Source organism: Pituophis catenifer, unplaced genomic scaffold (assembly GCF_029215685.1).
Source record: "Pituophis catenifer annectens isolate HBS135680 unplaced genomic scaffold, rPitCat1.0.hap2 SCAF_2, whole genome shotgun sequence".
Lineage (NCBI taxonomy): Eukaryota > Metazoa > Chordata > Lepidosauria > Squamata > Colubridae > Pituophis > Pituophis catenifer.
The window spans coordinates 105,166,848-105,181,748 of NW_027256882.1; the positions used below are offsets into that span (position 1 = coordinate 105,166,848).

The following is a 14,901-nucleotide window of genomic DNA, read 5'->3' on the forward strand; positions in this document are numbered from 1 at the left end:
TGTAATGAGCTAAAAAAATAGTCACCATCTTTCAAGAAAAGGTATATAAAATAGGTTTCTGCAATGTGTCAGCATATTATTTTATGAAACCCATATGCATATTATCTTTTGTTGATTGCACTTATGCTCATTGTACAGATAGTCCTTGTTTAAAAATTCTGGAACCAGAATTTTTGTTATAACAAGGAGGTCATGAAGCTATGTGCTCTGAAGCTTCTGCCGCCCAACTGACCTTCACTGTCTTTTTCCACGACCTTCACCTTCTTTTTCCAAGAAGGCATGCCATCCAAGGCCTTCTTCCCAAGGCTGTGCCTGGCCTTCTTGAAGTTGCTGGTGGCCTTCCTGAAGCATCTTCTTATGAGGTCAGTTGGGGCAACAGAGCTCTGGGCATCTTGTACACCCTCCTACCTTGGCAGCAGCAACTCCTGGTCCAACTGCACTCCTGAAGGGCCAGGCCAGTTCATCCCTTCGTAATGGGAGGTACAAGACAGCAAAGGGACAGCAAGTGCAGCAGAGCATAGGGCAGCCAAAAGACAGATAGGGGGAAATTGAAGCATGCACACTCAGTTGTAAATGCAGATAGGTTGCCAAGCACCCAAATTTTGATCATGTGATCAAAGTTGCTCTAACTTTGAGAATCGGCCATAAATACCATTTGTTCAGTGCCATTGTAACTTCAAATGGTCACTGAACCAATAGTCATTGAACAAGGATTGTATGATAGCATCATGACCTAAGTCCTTTATAATTGATCCTGGTATCAGATGCAAGTAGTTAAGTCATGTAGTTGCATTGCACTCTTAGTCATTTGTCTCTCCAATTCCACCTTATCTCACTCTGAGCTCACTGCAGACGCTTATGACTAAGCCAGAAAACCTACAAGAAGCCAAGAAGCTGTGTGATCCAAATGTCAGCCTTGCGAAGTAGACCAGACAGGAAGAATTTGATGAACTAATTCTACTTTATTGTAAGATTACGTTAACAGAATTTTGCAAGTCTAAATTACATTTCTCCCCAGCCCATCCTTCTTTTTCAGTCCTCCCAAATAAACCAGACAAGAAACATGGCTAGATTTACTAATTATATTTTATCACAAGGCAACATTAACAAAATCTTTCAAGTCTGAGGGCACAAACTTCCTGCTGCCACTTTTAACTGCTTGATCAATTAGGAAGGGTGGGACCGTTCCTAAGTCTCTTTTACTGGTAGTTAAACCGCTGGAGGTTCTTCCTTCTCATGTCTGGTTATTTCCTCTATAGCATCTCTTCCCTTCATTCCCCCAAGGTCATCCATACATTTCATTACAACTCTACAATTCAAGGAACTAGAGAGGGTTCCTTCTGAACTGTTTGCCCTGCCCATATTCCTGCTGTGGGCTAAGTTGCCTTTTATCTGACCATTATCTTGACACTTTTTCTTCTCTCTGTCTGTTAAGGTCATTCTCATATATCATTATACTGGGAAAGATATGGCTGTTTTAAAGAAGTCTAGACCAGGGGTGTCAAACTGCTGGCCTGTGGGCCAGATGCGTCATGCACAGGCCACACTCACCCCAGCTCTGCGAATGGGAAAACCGTCACGAAACGGTATCACATAACGGCAATATGACACCGCAGGTTTGACACCCGTGCCCTAGACAAATGCTGTATTCTCATTTCCATAAGTTCTGAAGCACTTGTTCCTACAGGATCAAAGTATATATTAATTAGACATGAACTGGTTTTAGCTAACCCTTAATATAGTTCTGGGGAAAAGTCATTTTGTTGCTTGGCTAAAAAAAAAAAAGATAACAGATCAAGAATCAAATAGCAATGGTCAGCTGGAGGCAACATGGGTGTTGGTGGGCAGAACAGCCAAAAGGGCAGAGATGTGTGGGAAATAAGTAGGTGGAAGGAGTTGAAATAGAGGCGAGTGTGGCAGGGCAGGAGAAGGGAGAGGTCCTTGCCTAATGACAGTGCAGTCCTGGCCGAACAATTGCAACCAGAGCTATCGGAACTAGTGTCACTAAGCGATGCAGTTGTGATGATTCACCTTACAACCATTTCACTTAGTGACACAAATTCAGGTCCCAATGAGGGTTGTTAAGCAAGGACTACCTGTAACGTGTGGGTTTTTCTCATTTTCATGCCATGATGATTTATACAAGACGCCTGTGGGCTTTGCATTGGGACTCCTATAATTACCATTGGCTCTTCTGCTTTGCATTTCCTTTGCACTCACTCATTTCTTTCTAGATATTTTTGTGTTTCTCTTGTTTGTAATCTTATTTTTGGAGTCTGTTGAGAAATTAGCCTCCCAGATAACTGTCTGATGACTCATCATGTAAGAGATATTGCAGATTTCACTTTTTCTTGCTTCAGATAACCTTAGAATCCATGGATGAAAATGGTAAGAAAGTAGGGGGGGGCTGTAACAGCTGTTTGACCATGGTACAAGTTATGCTAGGTGATGGTGAGCTGGATGAAGCTGGATGGCAAACCATCCAATATTTTGTAAATGCCTTCTATATAAAAAAATCTTATGCACTTGGAAGTAAATCTAAGTCCTTTAGCACAGTGACTTTTTGCAGATATGAGAGATAAAAAATCAACTTTACCATCAGCCCTTTATTTATGATCTATGAGGACAGCCTATATTGTTCTGATTCCACTACTGTTATTTTGTTTTTGTTTTGTTTGTTTTTTATATTATTTTGCTCATATATTTTTGTTACAGTTTCATGGATTTTCATCTATCTTCTCATTACAGAATATCACCTGGCAGAATACGTTCCTTTTATTGAAGATTTACTTGCTCTGGTCAGGGTTTTTTTTTTTTCATATACATTGTATTTCAACATACTTAACAATTTTTAGCTAAATCATCAGCTTTGATAGAGCATTATGTGGCTTCTTTTTTAGAAGTGAGTTCTTAGATTTATATGCCCATGATGGCAAACCTATGGCACGTGTGTCCGAAGTGGCACACGGAGCCATGTCGCCTGTCACATGCAGCATCACCTGTTCCTCTTCTAGGGTTCTGGTGCGCATGCGCACGCGACAATCAACTGGCCTATGTGCGTGCAGCAGTGCCAGAAACTGGAAGAGCTGGTCTTCCATTTTCCTAGATGACCATGCGCGTCGGCCAGATGATCGTCATGCACGCATGCGTGCCAGAAACCCGGAAGACTAGCTGGCGTGCGCCGGAAACCAGAAGTTTGTTTTGGGGGAGGGCACATCCGCCCTGGCAGCTCCTCTTCCGGGTTGCGGCCCAGACGAGCGCAAGTGCGCACTCGCTAAAAAGTTTCACCATCGTTGTTACATGCAATACTTACAGAATTCACAAATCTGGAACTTATGAAGCTTTGGAAAATATTTGCAAAATATGGATACACCAAGGATTGTTCCTCTGATATAAGTAGTCTTTGACTTATGACCATAATCGGTGGATTTGATTTAAATCAAGTCGATTTAAATCACAATTTAAATCATGATTTAAATCACTAGTAAAAAGGCTTGATTTAAATCAACTTGATTTAAACCATAATTTTTAAAGAGCAACTGTCATTTCTGTCCTGCAGTGGCTCCTCCTGATCCGCTGTTTACTCACCGACAGTCCCATTCACTTTAATGGAATGGCTGGTAATGCGGTAGTGACACAACAAAGTGAGGGACGTGGTGGGCAGCAGGTGAGTGGATGCCCGCTAACAGGTGCTGCCATGATGGATCTGAAATGACAGGTGCTCTTTAAATGTAAAGAATCATTCTTGCTGATATTAGAATCTTTAATATTATTATTTGCAAACAAAATGAAGGTTTTCTATTTAGCTTGCAGAGCTTGGATTCATTGAATGAGCTTACCAAAAATGTAAATATTGCAGAATATACAAGCTCATGCTACATAATTAAGCTCCATATCATGCTGAATAAATTAAATTATTAATGTATCTTAAATAGAAAACTATCTTTATATATTTACTCCAAAAGCATTATATTAAAATAAATTTGATAAAAATAAAAAAAAATCCAATTTATATTTTTAAAAAATCCAATTTGAATTTTTTAAAAGTCTGAGTTTTTTAATTTTTTTTGAAAAAAGTCATAGATTTTTATCCACCCTGTCCACAATTGAGCCCAAAACTTGATTGAGAGACATTTGTTAAGTGAGTTTTGCCCCATTTTATGACCTTGTTAGTTACATGGTTGTTAATGGTTTGTTTGTTTTGTTTTAACTGTTGTGAGCCGCCCCGAGTCCATTGGAGATTGGAGATAGGGCGACATACAAATTCCATTAATTAATTAATTAATAAGTAAGTAAGTGAATCTGGTTTCCCCATTGACTTTGCTTGTCAGAAGGTTGCAAAAGGTAATTGCATGACCCCGAGACACTGCAACTATATGTCATAACTATAAGTCAGTTGCAAAGTGTCTGAATTTTGATCACATGGCCACGAGGATGCGGCAACTGTCGTAAGTGTGAAAAACGGCATTTTTTTCAGTGTCGTCGTAACTTTGAACGGACACTAAAATAACTGTTGGAAGTCAAGGACTACCTGTATTGAGTGAGATCACATATGCAGATAGGTCTAAGAACCTATACTGAATATTACAAATTCCCATATATACATTGTAACAAGATCACGTAGCTCAGAGGTGGACTGGCACCGGGCTGCATCATGCCAGAAACCGGACCGTGCAACAAGCTAAGCCCCATCTGCGGTATTCAGGCAGAATGCGAAACCATGCCCCCTCCAGTCCCTGGAAATACCTTTTTCCATGGAACTAGTTAGTCCCTGATGCCCCAAGGGTTGGGAACCTCCGACATCGATTATGCTGTATGCTAATTGCAAAATGTTAAAATTTCCTTCCTCTAGGTCTATCCATTTCTTTGCTATTAGTTTTACATATATGCGTGTGTATACACACACACACACACACACACACACACACACACACACTTGGTGCAAGATGAATAAAGTGCATGCAAAGATTTGCAGATGTAGGTAAAAGGATAGCATATTTTGGACGGAAGTTGTTTTTATAGGAAATGTTCCCATCTACGCTTCTTCTATTTTGTACAAATGTAAAAAATGATGTTTCGTAATATGGCCACGCATTCCTGGAAGCAAACTGAAATTCTGCATATTATGAGAGATAAGATAAAATCTTTTTTGCCCATGACAGATAGAGTAATGATTTCTGTGAGGCTTAGAACAAAGCATGTAACTCGGCTAACTGCTCCAGCTAGAGGGAAGGAATTAAGTAGCTTTCTTAACTATTTCCCACTGAGCCGGTTCCTGAGTTAGATCCTTCTTAGTGTGTATTCTATTTTGATGGCATTTCCGGCAAAGAGAGAATATGCACTGCTGTGTATTCCTATTTATTGGCAGCTATGGATGTGCGTTTCATTCGGAAATGCTTATACTCTGTATCTTATTTGATTGCGAACCTATGGCACGCGTGCCACAGGTGGCACACGTAGCCATATCAGTGGGCATGCGAGCTCAGCTCTGGCATGCACATCTGGTTTTTGGGCCTTCTGGGCCCACCAGAAGTAGGGAAACAGGTCGTTTCCTGCCTCCGGAGGACCTCAGGGAAGGGAGGGAAGGCCCGTTTTTCTCTCTCCCCAGCCTCCAGAGCCTTTCTAGGAGGACAAAAAATGGGACTTCCGGTCCCACCAGAAGTTGGCAAATGGGCCGTTTCTGGCCTCCGGGGGGGTGGGGAAGGCCGTTTTTACCCTCCCCAAACTCCTAGAAACCTCTGGAGGCTGAAGAAAGCAAAAAACGGGACTTACGGTGCCACCAGAAGTTGGCAAATGGGCTATTTCTGGCCTCCAGAGGGCCTCGGGGTGGGGAGGGAGGCCATTTTTGCCATCCCCAGACTCCTAGAAAGGGTCCTAGAAAGTTGCTGGAGAGAGAGAAAAATGCCCCCCCCCCCCGGACAAAATCTAAAAGGTCATTAAATGGATTGTTATTTTTATTTATGATATGTTATTTATAGGCTGTCCCCGATGGAAAGTTCAGTAGAGGCAAACAGTATAGTATTACAGAAACAGCACATATATTTTTAGTTGAGAAATTAATTTGTGGTTAGCTTCACTCTTTGAGAATAATGTGATCGGTTTCTCTGATCAGATCACAGTGCCATTTTGGTTTCTTGTACCTGACAGCTTCCCTGTTTTTTAGGATTAATTAAATAAGGCTTATATAACATACCACATTTCAATCGCCTTTTATATCTTTATTTACACCGGAGTTGTTTGAAAATTGGTGTAACTAATAGCAAAAATGAAAGCCTCTGCCATCTAGAAAATAAATTCTGTTCTGACCTTGTCCACACACCTTCAGTAGAATTTTAAGTTCAAACATGGTTGAGAACACACAGGTATCATGTAATCCCTAGTTTCTCTGCTGTCTTTCAATAGCCTGCCTTCTGGCCTCCAAATTTTGGCAATAGGTCACAAAAATTCAGCTGAAATGTGTTGAAAAAAAGGTAACGTTGAGGCATCTAGGTTTCACATATGGATTATCTAAACACCTTCAGAAGTTGTCCTCGCGTGAAGGAGCTACTGCATCAGCATCACATTATTTGAGGCCTTTGGATTTTTTTTAAGCGAAGCCCTTTAGCACCAAAAATTCACCACTCTTGCTTTAAAATGAAAATGTGATATAATGATATTTGATTCAGGTGTCCATTTCAATCTGCCAGCCACCTGGTGGCATTAAGAGTTTGGGAATGCAAAGAGTTATAAAGCCTTTTAGCTGGCATGGGAGGGAATAAGAATTCTGAGACAGACAGTATTATTTGGTAGATATAACAGAGGTGCCACCATGAACTGGGTAGCAAGCAGTTGATCCTGTAAAGTCAATAAGGCATGAGAAAGAAATTCAGGATTAAATCTTAGGACAGAAACGTAGAGAGCTAGATTCTTAGACCCTGCATGATTTGACCTTTGTCGCAATTAGAACTTCTTGGTATCTGTAAGAAAGTTACTTATTTATCCGGCTTGCCTTGAATCTCTTGCTAAGACCATTAATAATATTCTTTGTTCCGTCTCTTTCCACAAAGTAAATGGCTTCATTTTAAGTTATTAATCTGGCCAAATAAACCTACAAAACAAGGTGGACACTTGTTTGCTTTGCATGTTTTCTACTCCAGCCTTCATCTTGGCAACAATCAGATCTAGAATAGGGATAATTAAGTGTTTTAGTTCCATGGGTTATATATTTTTTGTCTCCTGGTGGCTGCAAGGGCATGGATATGGACATGTAAATGGCCTTGGATTGTTTTGGGTGATGAGGTGTCAGTAAATAATATGCCAATAATACCACTTAGATTTGAACAGTTGTAAGCCGATAAACAATTTTCATTGCTAGTTGCATCATTATCACTTACTCATGTCTAGGATTTTTTAATCCTTTTAATCCTTCAAGCTGACCAAATTTCTGTTGGGTTGCATTCAGGTAGAAGACTTGGAAAAAGGATCGTGTTTGTCTACTGAAAGTGCGCAATTTGTTTGTTTGTTTTTCTGAGATGGAAATATATGTGAAAAATACTGCTCATATGGGACAAATCAATCTTATACAACTAAGGGGGAAACATTTTAAATGTAGAGTACATTATGATACCGGGATGCGCTCATTTTAGATGGTGACACACATCTCTTCTAGCCAGATACTTGATAGAAAGTTAGGAGTTGATTCGAAAGTCTACATGCCTTTATTTACTGTGAGAAGTAGAAGAGGAGTGGTTTCATATTGTTATTTAAATACAACATTTTCCCATATAGTCAAAGTTTATGCCTCCTTAAAAGTAAAAGCAAACTACATGGGTAATCAGCCAAGGCTGCAAGCTATTGCTACTTTATTGAGAATGTTGAAAGTGGACTTGTGATGCAACCTGCACACTTTTGAGGAATACATGCAATATCTTGATCCTTGTATAAGAGGAAGAAGGCCTATAGGAGACGTTATAATACTGACACAATACATGAACTCTTGCTCTTGCCTAGAAGCCATCTGCTATAAACAGGTTGTGCTGGGGTTTTATAACACAAGGCTAAAGCAGCAAATGGAAATTATTTTGTCCTAATTCTTGTTTTCACCCCACCATCTCTTGAAAATGAAGCAACTTACAGGTAGAAAATATAATTAATAACAAACTGCCCACCTTCACTGATTACTTTTTGTAGAAGCTCGTACAATAATATCCTTTTAAAACTTTAACACAAAGTTAGAAGGGACATGTACCTTCTTAACAGGGCATGTACCCATTCTGTGATAGCTTCTTTTATAATACTCACCCGAGAATGTGAACTAACTGCTTGGAAGATAAGAGACCAACCTTATGTATGCAGGTAGTTTCTTCATCTTGGTTGATAAAATCAGCTACACACTGTAAATACTAGCTGTAGGATTTTTGTAAGGTCAGACAGTTTGGAAAGAAATAATATGTGTGTGTATAAGATCTGAACCCAGATAATAATTACTGAACCCAGTTTAAAGCGTTGACCTTAAACATCCTAAAGGACTAAGCATTGGATTATTTTAAAGGCAGGTCTCCTGGTATGAATGCACCCAACACATAATATGAGAATGTTCACAGCCTCTGATCTTTTTCATAAGAGCATGCTGATAAGTGGTTGTACCATGATTGTAGAATTTCATTTCTGCTATGCTCCCTCTCTAAATATTTTTTAGAAAACACTAAAGACTTGTTCCAGACAATACTGCTTTTAATTTCCTGTTGTTGGCTTTTAAAATGTTTATCACTGTCCAGTCTCCTTCTCATGTGTACTTTGTGTTTTTTTCCCCTGTTTTCTGGTCTCTTAATTGTTTTCATCTTGATTTGATTTTTTTTTTTTTTTTTTTTTTTTTTTTTTTTGCTACATGTTTTTAGGTTTGGGAATCAATCCCTAGCCTCCCAAAGGCAGGAAGTTTTCATCCAGTCTACTGAGCTGATTTCAACTAAAGGAGATATTTTGTAAAGAGAGACAGAGACTACTTAACACTTGCTGCCTGAACAATCTTTCTTCATAAATAGCTCTATGTTAGTTTTATAGAACATGAATATGTAAGATCTGGATCTCTACCTGATTCCCTAGCACAGATGGATTCTTCTTCCGTGTCTGGGTCAAACTTTAAACTGCTAAAACCACCTTGCTGGTTTGGTCATTGGCCAAAAATCAGTCATTATCAGTACATGTTTCTGGTAGAAGCTGACATATCAGCAAAGGGGCTAGACACTGTGTCTCTCCACATTCACACAGCATATTGTTATCTGCTAAGAGCCTCCACTTGAACATATTGGTTTTTGGTGTACGTGGGTACACCAACTCCCAAACTATCCAAGGGTCAGTATAAGGGAGGTCAGATGGATTAATAAATTATTATTTTAAACAATTTGACATGAGAATTAATATGTGAGACCCTCCCCTTTCTTTGCCTTTGGTTGATATCCTCCATCCTGATAATAGACTGCAGTAGACTGATAGTATATATATTTATTCTGATTACATTTCTGGCTTCTTTTTAATTTTAATATGGGAGGTGGTGGAAAATGGAAGGAAACCCATACTTTTCCTCCTGTAGTACCTTTTATTGCATCTGTGGAAAATATAGGTAGAATATCCAAGCAGGATATTTATCCAAAATAGAAAGGAGTGGATATTTTCTACTTTGTTCCAAGTGATTTTACGTCTAGTTGATATTTCCAGCTGTATGTATTCTGCAAACAAGATTCATGCAAGGTTGTAATTGAAGGTCTATGGGAGTAAAATCTATGGGTCAGCATTTCTCTGCTTACTCTACTTCTATTGAAAATACATTTGGCCTAGATTCCTGGAATGTTGATTTCATTTTCACAGATGTAAAACAGGCAAATAAATTTTAATAAGGAACTCATTTTTTAAAACATTTAGGTGCTGACTATAAGATGCAGCAATACATCAAATTATTTATCTGTTCAGAATGGTCTCTTTATTTGTTCAATAACAATTATTTTTCCTAGCTTTCTACTGCCAATTCATATTCTGTTATTGTACTTCTTAAATAGTTTAAACCATTGCAAAATGACATTAAGTTTGCTTTGTCTTGTTTTGTTTTCTTACAGTGGAATCTCGTATGTGACAATGACTGGAAAGCTCCTCTAACTACATCTTTGTTCTTTGTGGGTGTGCTGCTTGGATCCTTTATATCTGGACAACTCTCAGACAAGTAAAGTACACATACTTAAAAATAGCATTGGGGTGTGTGTGGGTTTTAAACATATTTCTGTAATGCTCTTAAGAGGATGCAGAATCATACTTAACTTAATGGTTAATTCCAATTTTGAAAAAAAGGATCTGAAATCAAACATTCGTGAGAATATAAATTAGTAGACAACCGAGCTATCTATAAGTGTGATATATTGTACATCTATATGAGATATGTGTGCTCCTATGTGGGAGATAAATGCATGCATTTCAATTTTAGTACTAGCAATTAAGATCAAATAAAGGAGATTGCTGTAAACCATTGTCAGAAATTTTCCACAATCTGCTTGTCAATTTTTATAAGGAAGCTGTGAAGATAAAAAAGCATTAAACTTTTCTGATGTTTTTTGTTCTGATTGAAGAAGAATCTTGGAATACTGGTTTTGGACAGATGACTAAATAAGAAATATATGCTTAACCTTTTTACTATTGCACATTTTCTTTTTTTAAAAAAAAACTGTTCTCCTCTAGGACATTAGTACATTTATTTCAATGTAAAATATAGTTTTTCCTCTGGTGGAGGGGACAATCAATTTCGTGCAATTCTAATACGAACCAAGCACAATATATTATATGCTATTTATTTCAACCTTCCAACCAGTCCTTTGTAAGACTGTTTAGCACAGAACAGTCTTTTCTAACAGCCTTATGAGAAGTGATGGACTACAGCTTTAATCTTTCCCATCTAGCATAGAAATGGGAGTTCCAGTGCAATGCTTCAGGAGGTTAGATTAGCTTGACTGTTGGAAGTGCTGGATGATTGAACCCACCTCATACAAAACCAATCATATGAACAGTGAAAGTAATATACTGCCACCATGTGTTCATCTCAATACATTACAGGTAGTCCTCGAGTTACAAATGTAATGAACTCTGCCCATTCAATTTGTACTTAGGAGGATTCGTGGGAGTGAATCTCATACCTTGAATGAGATCACTCCCTGCTTTCACCCACACATTTAATTTAATTTAATTTAGTGGGCGAATGCATAGTTCATTAAGTGCACATGAGGTATCTCAGGATGGGAAAGGCCATGGTGGAGCAAGGCCTCCCCAACCCACTAAGATACCTCATGCTTCCCACTCTCTGCTGCGCCGGACTCATCTTGCAAAGATTTGTCTCCTTTCTGCTGTGGTTTCTCTCACTTTGAGGGAGAGGAGAGTCAATGGAAGCTCCTGGGCGTGAAAAGTGTTTGCTGCCCCTGTCTCCTACTCCTCCCCCATTCCCCCAACTCCTTTCTGCCACCACAGGGATACTTCTTGCCCAGATGAAGACCTGACAGAGACTGGACAACTCATCTGCCTGCAGATGGGGCCTTTGAAAATGGCTCCTGCCACACTGGAATCATTTACCTTACAAGATTTGTCTGTTCTCTGCTGTGGTTACTTTGGTTTGAGGGAGAGGAGAGTTGATGGAAGCTCCTGGGTACCGTAATATTGCTCGAGTTCAGTGCCTCTTTTGCAGAGACTGGATGCCTGAACTCTGAAGAGATCACGGACCACAGAAACTCCCCCCAAACTCCTTTCCACCACCACTGGGACACTTTTCACCCAGCGGAGACCTGACAGAGACTGGAAGCTTCATGGAGGGATTCGCTCCATTTTGAAACGCTCTATAGGCGCCTGTGAGGTCTTTGAAAAGAGAGCAAATCTCCCTCCATTTTCAAAGGCCTCATAGGCATCTATGGAGCATTTCAAAATGGAGCAAATCCTTCTGTTTTCAAAGGCATCATAGGTGCCGCCACATATGGATAGTTATCTTGTAACTTCGAACAGGCGCTAAGTGAATAACCTAAACTAACCTAAACTTGGGTAATTCAGGCATATATAACGTGGAAAGTTCTGTTGCTAAAGTAGAAATCTGTTCACGTGATAATGTGCCTATATCTCTTTGAGATCTACTATCTATTGAAAATAAAGGGGAAATTGAGTGGACCTATTCACTCTCCCTAAAACAAACAACAATTACATTCTGATTTCATTTATAATCTTTTGGCTTGCTTGTTCTTTTTTCCCCCAAAAGGTTTGGCAGAAAAGCTATTCTATTTGCAACCATGGGTGTACAGACAGGTTTCAGCTTCCTCCAGATCTTCTCAACCAGCTGGGAAATGTTCACAGTGCTTTTTCTTATAGTTGGCATGGGGCAGATTTCAAATTACGTTGTGGCCTTCATATTAGGTAAGATTTTTTTTCACTCTTAAACTTTACCTGCCTCTTTCAATATGTCAGAGCACTCACATTTCACAAGAAATAAGCCCGTACTTAAAATATTCCCACATATAAGTATCAAAACTATATTTAGGAAAAATAGCTAAATTAAAAGAAAGGATAAGAATTGGTAGAACCTGAGAAAATTTAGAAGATTCCTGCTTAGACAGGAAACCCTATACCATTTCAGACAAATGGTTATCCAATCTCTTCTTAAATCTCTTCTTAAAAACTTCCAGTGTTGGAGCATTCACAATTTACGGAGACAAATTGTGGACTTGTCTGGACAAACATAGACATTTCAAAAATTGATTTCAGATTGCTACTGAAGTAACTTTCATCAGCTATTCTGAAATCTTTGTTAATTCATCAGAAGCCAGAACTTGTTTAACAGGGAAAGCAGAGGGAATATTTGAGAAATGGATGAGTAGGCTAAAGGATATCATAAATATGAAAAAGGGGCATTTTTAGCACAAACAGCAGGATTCTTCTGAACTCCCTTAGCCATCTTGTCATGCTTTTTTTCAGATAGCCCCCTTCTTTCTCCCCCCCCCCCTCCCCAATCTTGAATAACATGAACTGGGAACAGTTGACAGATACAGGAACTCCCATTTTCCAGCATTCATAGTTACGAAATTCATTCTTTGCTAGTATGATATTGAAGACTGCCAAGAGACTAAATCAACAATGGCACTACTTAGAAAGCCTTGCCAGCTTGGCAAGGGGTAAAGGGAACCAGCTTACCCAAGTTGAGCTGCACACGTGCGTGCCAGACCACTGCCCACGCAAGTTGAGCTGTGCATGCACATGCGCTGGCCAGCCACTCACATGGCCCGGTTTTGGGCCATGGTGAGGTAAAGTCTCCATCATACTTTTTATGCAGGCAGATCTACGTAGTATCATACTAAGCTCTATGCAGGTCACCAGTTTCAGATTGTAGCCTTCCTGGAGCCTGAGGTAATTATTTGGCTTCAGGCGGTTTGTGAATTCAGAGTTATCTAAAAGTTTCATGTTCAGATACAATAGGGAGTTAATTTCTTGCTGTTTTAGCTGGATCTAAAACATGCTCCTGGGAGTTGAATTGGCTCACTAGTTTTACTACAGCTATTTCTTTACTATGGCATTGCTTTTTTAAATGCTCTCAGCCACCAGATGACTACCAAGGATTACCAGATTTGTCATGTTGAATGCTAATGCTTCAGAAAGGGTATTTATTGGAAGTAAAGAATATTACTTTATCCCTATTTAAGTGACAGTGTTTACAATTAAATCTTCCCCGCACCCTCAGAAGGAGCGTATCAGGTAGGACCAACGCCCCTTTTGTTGCTCTTTTATATAGAAAAGGAAATCACCATCACTTTGTGGAATAGGAGAAAAAATACAGCTGAGAACAGTATTGAAATTATGTTTTCTTATCGGATATACTTAATCCTCTAAATTTATAATGCAGTTTTTTTTGACATTAATAGAGATGAGAGATAAACTTTGAATCTCAGCAGGAGCAGGTTGTTTTGTTTTGTTTTGTTTTTTAAAACTCAATTTGGTCATGAACTAATTAAGCAGCTACTTATTAATAAATATATATATATATAATTTATATTTAAATATTAATAATTTATATATTAATATTTAATAATGGAATATTTTAAAAATTTGTTTGCCCTTAAAAACTAGTTTTCCCCTGGAAAATTTGAATGACACAATGTTTTTTTAAATCAACTTTTCCCTTCTTGTTTATGGAAATATTTACCAAAATGTGTCAACCCTGTTCATGAAGTTCTACAGAATTATGTAACTGTAATGATGGGGAGCCAGGGAGGAGGTGAAGGGAGGACAGTGAAGTCAATGACTTACTATGCAGAATAAGTCTTCTATGAAGTAATCTGCAGGTGGTTACCAGATTGTGGTTGTTTACAAGTGATTACCCTCAGACTAGGTTATTTGGAAGTGTTTGAGAAAAGTTTTTAGTTCTAAACAATATTGGTCTTATGAACTTGGTCATAGTTTTGCTAGTAATTCATTTAAACTTGCAATTTTTTTAAAAAAAATCTCTTGCGTTTTAGAAACTTTGACAGAAAATGTATTTAAATACATTAATCCCTTTGGGATGAATAAAGGCATAGGATATGCTTATCTGATATATTTTGGATTTATAATATAGAAAGGGCAAATGGATGATTGTTATTTTTCAAGTGCAATAGCCAAATTTTAACTCCTTGAATTGTATGACACTATTTTTTCCACAGGAACAGATTGCAAAGAAAAGGAAATGTGAATATTTCTAGAATACTTTCACAAAATGTACAAAAACATGAAAATGAATTTTAGCACCTTCTGAAAATATACATGCTATTAACACACTTTATATTTGTTTAAAATGTTTACTCAGCTGTAGCTATTTGGAGGCATTTTTAAAGTGTTCTCGGTGAATTTAAATAAAATATATTTAAACTATTTTTTATT

General features: G+C 38.5%; 1 protein-coding gene across 1 annotated transcript in view; it reads left to right on the forward strand.

The window, feature by feature from the left end:
• The window catches only part of LOC139309723 (solute carrier family 22 member 4-like), a 59,323-nt gene that overhangs the window by 24,904 nt on the left and 19,518 nt on the right, over positions 1-14,901 (forward strand). Inside the window, exons 2-3 of the mRNA XM_070933925.1 lie at positions 10,089-10,192; positions 12,254-12,408. Of these exons, the coding sequence (XP_070790026.1) occupies positions 10,089-10,192; positions 12,254-12,408 (259 nt within the window). The remainder of the gene's footprint in view (positions 1-10,088; positions 10,193-12,253; positions 12,409-14,901) is intronic.